Source organism: Cinclus cinclus, chromosome 5, assembly GCF_963662255.1.
Source record: "Cinclus cinclus chromosome 5, bCinCin1.1, whole genome shotgun sequence".
NCBI lineage: Eukaryota > Metazoa > Chordata > Aves > Passeriformes > Cinclidae > Cinclus > Cinclus cinclus.
This window is the reverse complement of record NC_085050.1, coordinates 16369201-16382145: the sequence shown is the minus strand read 5'-3', so window position 1 is coordinate 16382145 and position 12945 is coordinate 16369201. Positions and strand designations below refer to the sequence as shown.

At 42.4% G+C, this 12945-nt stretch overlaps 1 protein-coding gene across 3 annotated transcripts in view; it reads right to left on the bottom strand.

Moving 5' to 3' along the window:
* SLIT2 (slit guidance ligand 2) overlaps positions 1 to 11102 on the bottom strand; it is a 256368-nt gene extending 245266 nt beyond the window's left edge. For all 3 annotated transcript variants that reach the window (XM_062493416.1, XM_062493415.1, XM_062493417.1), the window contains exons 1-3: positions 10927 to 11102; positions 9131 to 9202; positions 7832 to 7903 (exon numbers count right to left, since the gene is read on the bottom strand). In XM_062493416.1, coding sequence (XP_062349400.1) covers positions 7832 to 7903; positions 9131 to 9202; positions 10927 to 11102 — 320 coding nt within the window. The remainder of the gene's footprint in view (positions 1 to 7831; positions 7904 to 9130; positions 9203 to 10926) is intronic.
* Between the last annotated feature and the right edge of the window lie 1843 nt (positions 11103 to 12945).

Sequence of the window (12945 nt, the reverse complement as noted above, 5' to 3'; positions counted from 1 at the left end):
GCTATATTAAAATGCAATGACTAGTCAATAGTCACCTGTGGCCAACTAATATTAAATCACTACCTAAAAAAATTTAGCTCACTCTGCAAAAAATGATTTTTATACAGAGTAAAACTAAACTGTATAGCTGTAATTTTAATATCAGTGCTCTACAGAATCAATTTAAAATAGCTTCTGAATACAAAACACCATCTGAAACAAAAACATTGGCACAACAGCTCTGCAGAATCAGATTTAGTTTCACCATTTTGCAACAGTGCAAATTACCCATTTCAGAAGAAGCAAGAAAGAAGAGCATCCAGCAAACAATGCCACAAAGGATGAGCACAAAACAGATGTGGGAAAAATAAACAGCCTTCCTGCCCTGGAATTTGCAAAAAGGTCTGCAAAGAGCAAACAGGACTTCTCACTGCAATTTGACTTCTGGACCTATAAAAGGAATCCCATGAGAAAAGACACTCATACAAATAAAATAAAAATAAATAGGGGTCATTGACAAGGTTTTAGAAGAACATTGCTCTTGAAATTAAGATTTCTATCAAATATTTTGTAGCGTTCTCTAATCAAAATGTAGCTATAATTTGTTGTTTAAATTCCATTAGAACACTGCATCTTTTTAACTACTGTCCTCAGAAACAGTCTTTGTCTCTGATCCAACAGACATTCTTAAGAAGATATTTGATGCTGCTTTGACAAAAGCCTGCTAATATAGAATAACTACAGTAGTATTCTTTTTCTTAAAAAGCTATAAATACACATGACCAGTATAATTCATGCAATATAGTCCCACATTCCATTAGTAAGTGATTAACACCGCAGGCATCGTGGTCTCCTCCCTGTTCTAAGAGGAGGAATGTGTGGTGCATTGCCCTTAAACTATGTAAGGCTAACTAAAAGAAGGATTTTTCACATCCATGATTAACAAGGAATAACTGTTCATCCCCTTCAGGGCTGTTCAAAACCAGGTACTCTCTACCTGAGCTCATTATTCTTCATTCCCTATGACACCTGTGTGAAGGCATTAACTCTTGAAATGCTCATATATTCAGACTGAAGCCACACAGGTGACTAAGCACCAATGCCACAGGGAGGAGACAAGCAACCTCAAACAGCCTCAAAAAACAAGCACATGAATAACCCCACGGGTTTTAGGCCATCCAACCTAGACTTTCCCAGAAGCAGTAGCCAGAACAGCTCAGAACATACCCCAAATGAAAAATATCACTTCTCAGTAATGAACTTGCACACCACAATGAAGACCAGCATTCTGTGAGAAAAAACTGGAGACTAACTTTCAGCTAAAGAGCTAAGAACTCAATCTTAAGAGCTCAGTATAACTTTTCTACTATATAACACATGGTCTTATCCCTAAAAGAGTGATTTCATTAACAATTTATAATGAAGCACAAGATGAAACATTTTTCATTTATCAGCTGTACTTTTACAACTGATAGCGATATAAATAAGTCCTGGAATAGTAGTTCCACTGCTAACACAATTTTTGCCAGGGATCCTAAAATTCCACATTAGCCTTTACACCTAAGTGTCTGCAAATTGGAGGAAAAACGAAAAACATTTTTTTTCAGCTAAAAAAACCAAAACAAAAAATAAAATGGATGACATTTAGATTTTTTCCAGAAGCACCTGTTCCTAAATTTTAATCATATAGCTTCACAGAAGTAAAATCTTAGGTTTCTAACACATCTCTTTCGCAACTGAAATGACTATACACTATCAGATTCAAAACTCAGAAAGAAAAAGTTGAGTCCAAACCTGCTTATTCTAGGATTAGTTTATTGATGCAGCTCACATGTAAAGAATCACAGGAAATATTTCCATTCCTCTTTTAAAAGTATTTTCCTACGAGGAATTTACATTTTATTGATAGAGTTAGTCAATTTGGAACAAAACTGCAATCTCATGCCACACATCAATACTTAAAGTTAGCACATTGATTTATTGAAATTGCCAAATTTAATAAAAACTATATTTGTTTTTATCCTAGATGGAGCATTTTATTTATTAGTCTACCCTGTGATGCATGATTTTAAGATATAACACCCCATACATTCAGAGATCATGGTAACTCCTAAGTCAGTTTTTGATTTTATGATTTCATGTAATAGTTTACTGTGTTTATCTAAGTTGGAGCTCAGATGAATACCTCTAACCCTGTAATACATGAAACACAGCTAAACCACACTATTTAACTAAAGCCCATTTAGTATTTTTTACTAGATTATCCCCGTTGTATTGATGTTATAATTAAGCCCTTGTTGCAGCTGAAGCTGCACACAGTAATTTCACATACTGATTTATATCCTGTAAAGAAATCCACTACAGTTCATTTATAAGTTGAAAAAACTTCTCAAAACTATGTAATTGAAATATACTTTTACTTCTGTGCTGTGGCACATCTGCAAGTTTCAAAATGTTCATCCACAGCATGTACAAAACAATACTGAATTTCAGTACTACTCAAACACTCATAAGTACACACCTAAGTAAGTGCTCTCTTCATGTTAAATTTGAGAAACTTTTTAAAATGTATTTGTGGAGATTGAACCCAAATAAATAGCAAGCAGGGACATTTCTTCAGTTTGTCATTTTGGAACTGCGTTGCAAAAATTTAGAAAAATCAGTGAACTGTAACAAAACATTTAATTCTTGAAATATTTCTTTCTACATCAGTAATGCCTTGTAAAAAACAAAAATACAACAGACTGCTTTCAGTTTAAAAGCTACTTCGTGTACCAACTTGATGTTCAACCCGTACAGCATTCTTTTCTTGAACTCATGATTTCAGCTTCCTCACATCATCTAGCTCAGGGGGCTGGTTTTTGGGGAGATATGGTGCAGGTATTTAGCTCAGGCAACAACTCAGAAGTTCAAGTTATTCCTTTCAGAGAGTAAAATTTTATCTGCACACTGGTGAGGGGGATTGGTAGCTTATTTTTCCTTCGTGGATCTTTGGGTTGAGTTTTTGCTTTTTTCCGTAGTTTGGCTTTTTTAAGTCTACACAGATAAAACTTTAGAACTGTTAACATAATCAAGAGACATTTTAAAAATAAAATCTGTTAATTCAAGTATCAAAAATATCGAGGCCTAGCCTGGAAAACTTTTAGGCCACACTAGTAACCTTTTTCACAGGAGTCACCAGTGAGACTACTCATGCAAACCAAGTTATTCATACAGTAAACATCTGCAGAATCAGACTCTAAATTAGCTTTTCAGGGACATACTGCTCCCTCAGTGGATTATTCCTAATTACAGGAAGAAAAAAAGTAAGTAGCTGCAAAACTATTGCTGTAAACTGTTCCTATTCTGACATTTTTTTCTTGTCATAGCCCTAGCATAGTAAGAGTTGAAATCTCAACTACTAGACTTAAAATATTAGAAAAAATTATGATTGAAGAGTTTTCCTATGAGTCAATTTTTTTTTTAATATATGAGAGGTAACTTCTCTGTAAACAAGTGAAGAGTATATTTAGCCCTCAAAAACCTGACAACCCTCTTATTTCTAAGTACACAGAACAATAAAGAAATTTTAGGCTTGAGCAGCTTCTTACAGAATTGGTTCAACAGTCTATGGCAGCTGTCTTCAACATTTTATACCGCCTTCCAGATGACAATAACTTGTAAAGGCACTGACATATTTTAAGCAGTATTTGCAACACTAGAGAATGAGGTGAACCTGGGGATAACAATGGCCTACACTTACTAAAAATAATTTTAAAGCTGTGTCTAACAGTGTCAGTTTTCATGAAGTGGAAACTTTCAGTTCATCTTGCTTTCTTAAGATACTATTTCAAACTATTATAAACATCACACCCAAGATGACAGTTTTATGAAGAAAGAAGAAACAAGTGTTTCATTTCACATTCTCATAAGGAATTGTTTCAAAAGGTTTTTTTGTCCCCCATTACAAGCAGTGGTCTTTACAAATCCATAAGTGTCGTGAAAATTCTCCATGTCTTGACCCTTTTTGTCTTCCTGCCATGAAACATATTGAAAACCACTGTTGACACATGACTGTGGACTCTGTAAGAGAGGTTCACAAAACCCAAGTGGCCACATCCAGTCCTTTCTCTGTGGGACTTGCCATGCACTGAACAGCCATATACCCTTTAGAGGCCCTGCTCAAGAACATGGGCTCATACAAGTTACTAGATAATAAAGAAAGTCTTGCAGATGTTAATACTGCAATTATTGCAGATGCCAAGACTGCAATTAGTCCAAGAGTTTTTAGCATTGCCTCAGGATGTACTCAAAGGTGTAAGGTGTCCTAACTGAACTTCAGGTCACACAGCCCATTTTTCAACCAAACAGAAGTTTCAGTAGACAGAGCACCTATGAAACAAAACAGACCACGTGATTCTTCTGTTCAGTATCCAGATATTGAAAGAAAACCATATTTGTGGCAGACTTGCCAGCTCAGGCAATGTTGTACTAAACTGGCTTGGACTGGAGACTTAAAAGCCCAGCCCTTTAGAGCCTTCAAGGCCATCAGAGATTTGAACTAAGTGAACACTGCAGTGTATAGCCATTTATTTGACTTTAAGGCTTCTCACAGAAGTAACTGTTCTAAAAGGCTTACAGCAATACCAACTTCACCAGTGTTTCTCCAGCAACTAAAGTTTCCACAAACCTAAAACTTAGTAAGTTGCTAATTTCCTCCTTGTTCTTCCTTCCTATTCCTTTCAAGTAGCAGGCATAGCTACACAATCATTTATTGCAAGCTGAAAACTTTTACTTTAATTCAGTAATGCTGTAGTAATAATCACTTGCTAGAGCAGTATTTCCTGTAGCCTTGGGTTCCACTGAACTTGTACAATTACACTGGTGTGACAAATTCCCATTGTGGAGCATATTAGCTCTAAATAGTTTTGTGTACATACTACATAGTGGACTAGAGATGCTGTTTTATTAAACTACAGGAAAAACCACCTGACAGATTTTTAAGGGTTTAATAAAAAATTAGACTTAAACAGATATCTTCTGAAGTGGTCAAAAGTTTCTTCTCTCTGAGACTAATTTTGCAAAGCATTTCAGGTTTTCCCTTTCATTAAAGGGAGCTGAGGATATCCAGCATTTTGAATTATCAGACCTATTAATGAGCATTCAAAAGTAACTCATTAACCAACCAAACAGCTCCTTGGAAATCAGAGTTACTGGTCTAAAAAAATTTTTACTGAAACTCCGGTTAAAAACAAACAAAAAACCATCACCCAATCAAGCACCCAGCACTTCACTTAGAAAGATGGGCATTTCTTTTTTTCCCCAAAGAGAAACTACTGTGAAAGCCTGTTGTTCAAATTAAAGAGTACTGAAGAACAGCAAATATCTTTTAAAATTCAGACTGTATATACTAGAACAAGATTTTTCAACACAAGCAGTATTACATGTAAACAAATTCATAAATCAAATTGAGTTCATTTAAGCTGCAGTGAAGTTCTTACACTCTCTGCTTGCATGCTAAAAGGTCTGTGTCAGGTATTCTTTGACAGCAGCTTGGTACATTACACTTGGAGTGAAAATTTGGCACCCTACAATCGCACACTGAAAAAATAAAAAACTTATAATTGCTTGCTATTTAATATATAAAATAAAATACTTGAATGAAGTATCCACAGGTTTCCTGAGAAATCATTTTGGATTTCAAAATCCCAAGGAGACGAATTGGCTGTCAGATAACAATGTGCCTTCATCAGATGGACTTGGCAGTTGTAAACAAGAAGAATTTTCCCAGCTTTTCCCCACAAATACGAAATATTTGCTCTTAGCCAACAGCTGGGGCCGTTTAAAGACATCCTGCATATATATATATATATTCAAATTAAAAGTCACCCACACACCTAATACAAACTGAATTCCAATATATTAAAGAAATTGACAAGTGTTGCAACACATGTAATATAACTCTGAAGACCAAACTATCTAACTTCGTAGGTCTAAATAACTAAGTTTTCAGACAGCAGCTTGTCTGCTGAAGGCAAACATAACCCACAAAGTAGCCAAAAGTATTACAACCTCTCTTCAGAACCACTATCTTATGTAAACGGAAAATATCTATTGTTTTCCAGTCATCAAGGGAAAACCAAAGAGAAAAAATAAAACAATAATGGCAAAATACAGACACATCAGACAAGCTTCAATTACTGAAGTTCATTTTCCTCTGGAAAAACAATTCTATACTTCAGAAATATAAACAGTAAAAGCCTTGAAGTTTATTGAAATTTGTTAATAAATCACATAGTAGGATCTTACTTGGAAATAATTAAGAAATAAGGCCACTGATAAACTGTTTTAAAACTTAGTAAGCATTTGGTATCTTAGTGTCAAAACCATATCCATAGTGAAAGTGCAGTTCTTTTAATGTTTTTTCATATTTCATATACGCGTAGTTACTTTTGCAATATGAACTACAATGTTTAATTTTTTATCTAGACACCATAAACCAAATTTAGGAATGCGCATATATTATTCCAATATATCCCTCAGCAGGAAAAGCCATTTTAAATCCCTATATTTTGTACAAAGTTGAAAATACGTTGTAAAAAAGCATTGAATTAAGTGTTTTAATACAACTTCGAAATACACAGCCAGTTTTTTTTCCAAAGAGCAATCAGTCTCATTAAAATTTATTAAAAAAAGTTGCACAATATAATAACACTCTTTTTAGGTCAAAAAGTTACGCTTATTTGAAAAAATGAGGTAATTATCTCAAGTACATAGTATTACAACTATTACAGAAATATCATAATTACACTGGTGGTTACTAAGTCTCTTGAACAGCTTTGTCTAAATGACCAACCAAACCATAATGGTTTGCCGAGGTTTTTGTTTTAAACACACAGCAGCTGTGGATACAAAGCAACTAATAAGACAAACTAAGCTCAGGCCAGTGCTGCTTTTCAATTGAGTAAAGTAGAAATACTTTTATAAAGTTAAAGGAGCAGCAAATGAAACACTAAACAAGACCTCAGAGGCATGCTTAAAGAAAAGGTGATATAATGAAAATGTAACAACTATGATGCCTAATAAGGAAGGCACGAGTAAAGTTCTACAGGAACATATATGTTAATACTTTCCAGGCTCCACACTACGTCCAACAATCAGCATCCTGACTTTAACGAGTCAGATACCCCAAGCTGCATAATACATACCAAAAACATTTTCATTTGAAGCAAAACAAAGTAAGAAGGCACATACTGAAAACTAGTTTAGGAATTACTCATTTTCTACTTCTCACTGCAACCAAGCAGGTGTTTGTACTTCAACTTCACCAGACAAGATCCTCTCATCTCTGTTCCATCTTCTCTCCCCACAGTATTTAATCATTTTTTTCAAATCCAAATTATTTGTGAAAACTAACAGTTCATGTGTTTTCTAAGCCTTTGTAAAAGCTTTCATCATATAAAACTAGAGTAGAATTGAATCACTGCTATGTAACAAGAAAACACTTTATAGCCAGTAGTTGCCTCCAATAAGGCATTTCATAAAGCATCTACCACTACAGATCAGAGACCATACTTCTTTTGGTGCATTTGAGTTCCCAAAAGTCCTTGTTTATTCAAGATTAAAGTGAAAATATTTGATAGCATTCAAACTATTTCCTACAGGAAAATTGCAGTTTGCACTTTGAATCCGGACTGCTCTTAAATGCTTCCTCCCAACCAAAACCCCTTAAATACTGCTTGAGAATTTCTTACATCTCTTGTGTCTCAGTAAGGCTAGATGTCCCAAATTAAAAAAAAAAAAATCTGAAGCCTTGACACACAACTAATTTGACCCCCCAAAAGCTGATATTTTTATAATTGAAAATACTTACAGCCTCTCCAGTTCTTTTAAATCCTGGAATGCTCCTCTCTCAATAGTACTAATCTTGTTCTCCATGAGCTGACTGAAATACAGAAATTTTTATATGTAAGTTTTAACATCTCTGAGACAACATCTTGCATTAACAATGATAATTTACAGGCAGCCAGTCCTTAAAACAATCCAAGAGCTATTCTAGAGTGACATCCACTTTAACCTTCTGTATCCTGTCACTAACAAATTACTTGGGCTCACATACCCAAAAGAAGGAAAACAAGCCTTGGGAAAAGAAACAGGATTCAATACTAGATTTGCTCATTTACTTAAAGAGTGGCAAGTTAAAAAAGCTACACATTTGCCTACACACTGCATGCACACACATCACTGCCCTTCAGCAGGAGGTAAGACTGCAGTCCAACCCTATGAAGGTGATAGTCTCACATGAGAATAACAAAACTAAAACCCTGAATCGTGTCAGTATCAGTGAAAGACTGCACAGAGACTGTAACCATAAGAGTATGTCTGTTTCGTAACAAAATATCAAATTACTACAATGTTATATTTACTTCAGAGAGAAAAGGAAAATGATTTTACAGGACTACTTGCTCAAATTAATCTGGCCTTAACAAATAAGCTAAATATTTAGATACCTCCTTCAGAAAACAACAAAAACCCAACCGAAAACCAACAAAAACCTAAAAAAAGCCAATATAAACTGCCATCAAATTCTGAAACCTCAATAACAGTTAAAAAAATAAAACAAATAAACAACAAATATTTAACAATAAACAACAACTCCACCCAAACGAACCAACCAAAACAATTCCTTCCTCAACTTCACTGGTAAAGTGTCTCTTTTTTGTCCAGAAACTATAGAAGGGCAATAATAATTGCATGGCACTCACTTTTACACTCAGCAAAGGAATAACTTTTTTTAACTAACTCCGTTACAGTTCTGTTTGAGAGCACCCATTTTCAGTGCGAGCCATAAGTTTCACAGCCTTAAACTGAAGTACCTCCAATTGTTATTCAGTCAATTTTAGCAACTCTTAACTCAAAAGCTATGTGCTAAATTAAGATGATTAGAACTAGAGGACTTAAGGGGAGATTAAAAAAACTAACAAATTTTATTTAAGGGAATTTCTAATTTATGCATAACACTGTGTAACATGTGGCAGAGCAGTTTTAGGTTCAAATACAGTAATACAGTAGCTAAAATGTGGTAATCCATCCAGCTAATGAACTAAAATGTAACTACAACCTGTAGCATCAGTCCTAAAATTATCAATGAGAGAAAGAAAAAAAGACTTACAGAACTCGAAGGTGCCTTAAACCAGCAAAGTCGGTCTTCGTGATTCTTGTGATGTTATTTCCATTAAGATCCCTAAGAAAATAATTTGTAAGCAGCAAAATTAAAACATTCAAAAGGTATTTTTAAATTGTTTTGCTTGTTTTCATGGGCACAGCACTTTCAGAAGTTAGGAGACATAAATGAATGCAACAAACCATTTTTACAATTAACACCATGTGAATTCCTGCTTTCCAAGCAGATGAAATGCAATTTACCCTCAAAACAGTAGATTGAAACTTTGTAACAAGCGAGTCTTGGAAAGTCAGTTCTGCCTGCCATCACGAAACTCACGTTTATCATTAACTACAATCTTTACCAATAGAATCCAACACTCTTTGAAGGGGGTTATAATAGCATTTAGAAAACCACAAAACTTAACACATACAGCTATATCTATATATACACTACAACCTTTATTTGACTGCTAAAAAACTAAGTGATTGAAAAAAAGACAATTTTCACCATTTCAAGTGATTTTCAGATCTCCCAGTACAGCTAAAAAGGTGCCATAGGGATTAACTACCTATAACACACTAGGTTTCAAACAAGCATTAATGCCACTGGAATAAGTGCAGGGAAAGAAGTTTTTACCAAAACTGAGCTCTCCACTTGATGCACATGAAGCTATACTGACTGCAGAACGCAAAGCAAGTTCAGAAGCAACAGCAAGCTGTATTTAGGCCCTAGAATTTCTGATCATACTTCTATGCTACTTTACCTTCTGGACTATATGCATCTTCCATAACTTTTGGGGTTTAACATATAAATGTCTTTCAATTCCAATCACTACAAATAAAACCAGACTTGGCAATTTATGAGATCAATCTATAAGAGGTGGTATTACATGGAAGCTATTCTAACAATTACAGTTCATTCCCAATATAGCTAGGGGGAAAAAAAAAAAAAGAAAAAAAAGTAGTATTTTTTCTAGTGCTTTATACCACACACGGCCAAAATACCACAGTAAAAAAACCACACGAGCCTCAGGGGAAATGTGTCCCTCATACTTTTCCTGAGCGAAATTCACCACTCCAGACACGCGTTCATATGTCAACATTTAAATGACTTATCAGAGAGTAAGAATTAGTGCGTGCACCACTTCCACTCTTAGGACCTCTGTGAAAGGCAGCCTGATATGAAAAATAACCGGTCGCGTATAGAAAACAGCCCAGTCGCGGGTGGTGGAAGGGATCACCGTCATGGCACGGCTATCGCACCCCGCGTGCCCTCGCCCACCGGCAGATGCGCGCTGGCGCCGGGGCAGCCCCGGCCACCGCGGCTCGGCGGCGGGAGGGAGCGCAGCGCGCCCCGGGGCCTCCCTGCCCACGCCCGCGGAGCGCGGCGGGGCCGCGGCCCGGCTCTGCCCGGGGCAAGGCGAGCCGTAATAGCCAAGTTTGACGGGAAATGGGCGCCGGCGGGGGGAGAGGCCGCTCCGCCACCGCCCCGGGGCGCCCCCCGGCCGCGGCGGTGCCCGCCCCCGCTCCCCGCGGAGGCGGGAGCCGCGCTGCTCACCGCGGCTTCCCGGGATGAAAGGCAGCGGCTGGGAGCAGCGCCCACCTCTTCCGTGTCTCCGCGCATCGCTGTGAAACGGGCACGGCCAGCAGCAGGAGAAGGGAACAGAAATCCCCCACCCAAAGGGCGTCGGGACCCCAAACCAGGCCGGCTCCGGGGTCCACCTCAGTCCGACCGCCGGCGGGAGCCCTGAAGGGAGCGGGGTACCGAGGGGCGCTCGCCGCCGCCCCGGCCGGGTTACTTACAGCCTCTCGGTGTTGCGGGGGATGTTCCTCGGGACGCCGCGCAGCGCCAGCCCGTGACAGTCCACGGTGCTCCCCGAGCAGGAGCACTGCGCCGGGCACGGCTGCGGCGCCACCGCGCCCGCCATCGCCAGCAGCAGCCCCAGGGACAGGGTGAGCTTCCCCCAGCCGCACATCATCACTGCCCGCTGCAGCCCAGCCGGGCCCACCGGCCTCGGCCCCGGGGAGGCGCGGGGCGCGCCGCCCTCCTCCTCGCCGCGGGGAGCGCTCGGGCAACTTTCAGGGTGCGGAGACGGCGAAGTCTTTTCTATCCAAAGCCAAGTCAAGAAAACAACCCCGGCAAAGTGAGGCGGGCGGCACCGGTCCGCTGCAGAAGGCAACTTCGCTGTGCGCGGCGGCGCGCCCGGGCCGTCCCTCGCTAGCCCGTCGGTGGCCGGGAGAGGCGGCACTTGGGTCTCGTCTTCACGCGCTACCTGCGATGGCGAAGCAAACCCAGGGGCTCAGGGTGCGGCGGAGTTGGGCGAGCTACTTATCTTCCTCTTCGCCCCTTTCAAAGCCGTGACTGCCCGCTGAGCCCCCGGCGAGAGGCCGCGGAGCCCCGTCCGCCCCAGCAGCGCTTCCTGCGCGGCGGCTCCCACGCGCGTCCCCCGCCGCGGGCCGCTCACAGCCCCACGGGGGGCGGCGGCGGGGCTGACACCGCGCACACACCGCCCTGCCACAGGCGCCTCAGCAAATCATACCCCTCTCGCAGGCATTCATCAAACTGTCTCACGGAAGGAGGAGGGAGGGGAAAAAAAAAAAAAGTCAAACACACAAGATGCTGTTGGGCTTGGCTCTCCACCCCCCGCGCCCCCTCCTGCTGTACGTTCCCAAGCCAAGTTTAGCAGGAAAGGGCTGGTCCTAGAACACGTTAATAATAAGCAGTCGAGAAGTGATTCGTTGCCCTGCTGGAAGGGAGTTCAGCCACGACCTTCTCCTCGGTGACAGATCACAGTTATAGATCCTCCTGTGATCCCGGGAGCACGGCGAGACAGAGCAGATAACAAGCGAAGTGCGGCGAGAGCGGGAGGGGCGGGGAGGGGTGTTATTCTGCTCCCCGTGGTCTCCCGGATACCGTGGCTTTGCTGCGGCAAAGGCACCTGATGGAAGAGGTGGGAACTGCTCAGTTCTTCCAGGTGAGGCCAGTTCAGCAGTTCCAACGCTTGCTGCAGGAAAGAGAGCAACTTTCCTCCTCTCCCGGAGCCCCCCCCCCCCCCCCGAGGCACAACGCCTGGGGAAGGGTTGGCTCCTCTTTCTCCGAGCCCGCCGGTGCACCTGAGCTGTCGGGGCCGGTGCCGAACAGCACGGCCTCGGCTCCCTGGCGGCGGCGCTCCTCCGGCGCGGAGGGAAACGGCGGAGGGGGGCGGTGGGGAGCGGGAGAACGGAGGCGACACGCCGGGCTCCTTCCCTCGCACCCCGAGCCTTTCCGCTTGAACAATGGGATAGCACCGCCGCTCGCAGGCCGGCCGGCTCTCCTCCCCGCCGCAAGGTGCCTGCCGCCGACCGCCGAAAGTGCTTCCCGACCGCGGCCACCAGCCGAACGAGCCACCGGCCCCTCGCCGAGAGCCCTCCACGACGCGGCCGCCCGGCGCCCCCCGCCCTGCCCGGCGCGGCGCCTCTCGCCCGCTCCCCCGGAGCCAGGAGCACCCCCCGCGCCGCCCTATATAGGGCCCTATAGGCCTGGCCGCGCCCCCCCGGCCCCGCCCGCAGCGCCCCGCGCCCGCTCACTGGCTGCGCCGCCGCCCGCCCCGGCCCGCCCGGCACGGCCCCGGCACGGCCCCGGCACGGCCCCGGCACGGCCCCGGCACGGCCCCGGCACGGCCCCGGCACGGCCCCGGCACGGCGGGGCGGGGGGTGTCAGGCGGCGTCGGCGATGAATGAAAGTTGGGGGAGCGCGGTGGCGGAGGCAGGTTGCCCCAGCCCGGCCGGGGAACTCCTCTCCACTCCCCTCTCCCCTCACCTCTCCACTCAGCGCCGCACGGA